Source organism: Otolemur garnettii, unplaced genomic scaffold, assembly GCF_000181295.1.
Source record: "Otolemur garnettii isolate 467f Iridium unplaced genomic scaffold, OtoGar3 scaffold00092, whole genome shotgun sequence".
Taxonomy (NCBI): domain Eukaryota; kingdom Metazoa; phylum Chordata; class Mammalia; order Primates; family Galagidae; genus Otolemur; species Otolemur garnettii.
The window spans coordinates 711,272-712,418 of record NW_003852487.1 but is presented as its reverse complement, the minus strand read 5'-3'; the positions used below and the strand labels follow the sequence as shown (position 1 = coordinate 712,418).

Genomic DNA, 1,147 nt, shown 5'->3' with positions numbered 1-1,147 from the left:
TTAGGTGTATGTGGCTGGTGCCTTAGCCCCTTGAGCCACAGGCGCCAAGCCAAAAGGTCATGTTCTTAACCATTGTATTAGTTTTCTATTGCTGCTAGAACAAAATACTACAAACTTACTGTTGAAAAACAATAAAAATTCCTGTCCATATTGTGTTATGCTGACATCAAGAGAAAGTGGCTCTGGATAGAGAAATATGATCTTGTGTAAAACAGCTATTTTAATATACATTTTAATCCAACTATAAAAATCCTTATAAAAGGATACTACTGTGCTTTCTTAAAGCCCGAGAGTTTGAGGTTGCTGTGAGCTATGACACCATGGCACTCGACTGAGGGCGACATAGTGAGAGACTGTCTCAAAAAAAAGGAATAAAAATAAATAAATAAGGGTTGTCTCTTTCTGAGTTCATCCTTCATTTTGATTATGAATAGGAAAATGAGTAATAAAATTGGTGCTACTGTGGAGCTAGGCACAGGGGCATAGAAGAATTCCACCATTACCTGAAAAAAAAAAACCCTATGTGCTAAGAACCAACATAACCACACAAATCAGGTAATACACACAGTATCATATCAGTGACATTCCACTTTATCCAGAAAAGGCACTTCCACGAGGCATTTACACTTGTCTATTAACATCACCTCAGACTCTAAATGTTTCCTATATGTGGACATAGTCCTCACCTTTCCAGATCCAAACACTGCCTCTTGGGCATATCTGATGAGACATTCTTTGCAGAACAAGTGGGCATCTGCACATTGCGTCAGCTCCTCAAATGGAAATTCCCCATAGCAGCAGCGGCATTCAATCAGCTGGCCATCCTGTTGGCCATGAGAGATATACATAAAATGTCCTATACTGAAGTACAGCCTTGTCTTGCATCCTCATATCCAAACACACCTCCCATCCCCAACCACACATATTCTGAGATAAAAAGCAACCCAGCGGAGCCACAAAACAAAGATAAACTGTTTTCTGCTATATAAATCTAGCTTAAGATGATAGCACATTAATCCACAGCTAAAGACAGTGAGAATTTCATGTGTTTTGTGAGACTCTGTCTCACTCTGTCACCCAGTAGTGTGATCACAATCTAATGTGGTCTCAAACTCCTGGGCTCAAATGATCCTTTCACTTCAGGCTC

The 1,147-nt window shown here is 39.8% G+C and overlaps 1 protein-coding gene across 1 annotated transcript in view; it reads right to left on the bottom strand.

The window, feature by feature from the left end:
* The window catches only part of RNF216 (ring finger protein 216), a 190,721-nt gene that overhangs the window by 109,375 nt on the left and 80,199 nt on the right, over positions 1-1,147 (bottom strand). The window contains exon 12 of the mRNA XM_003795432.3: positions 687-824. Coding sequence (XP_003795480.1) covers positions 687-824 — 138 coding nt within the window. The remainder of the gene's footprint in view (positions 1-686; positions 825-1,147) is intronic.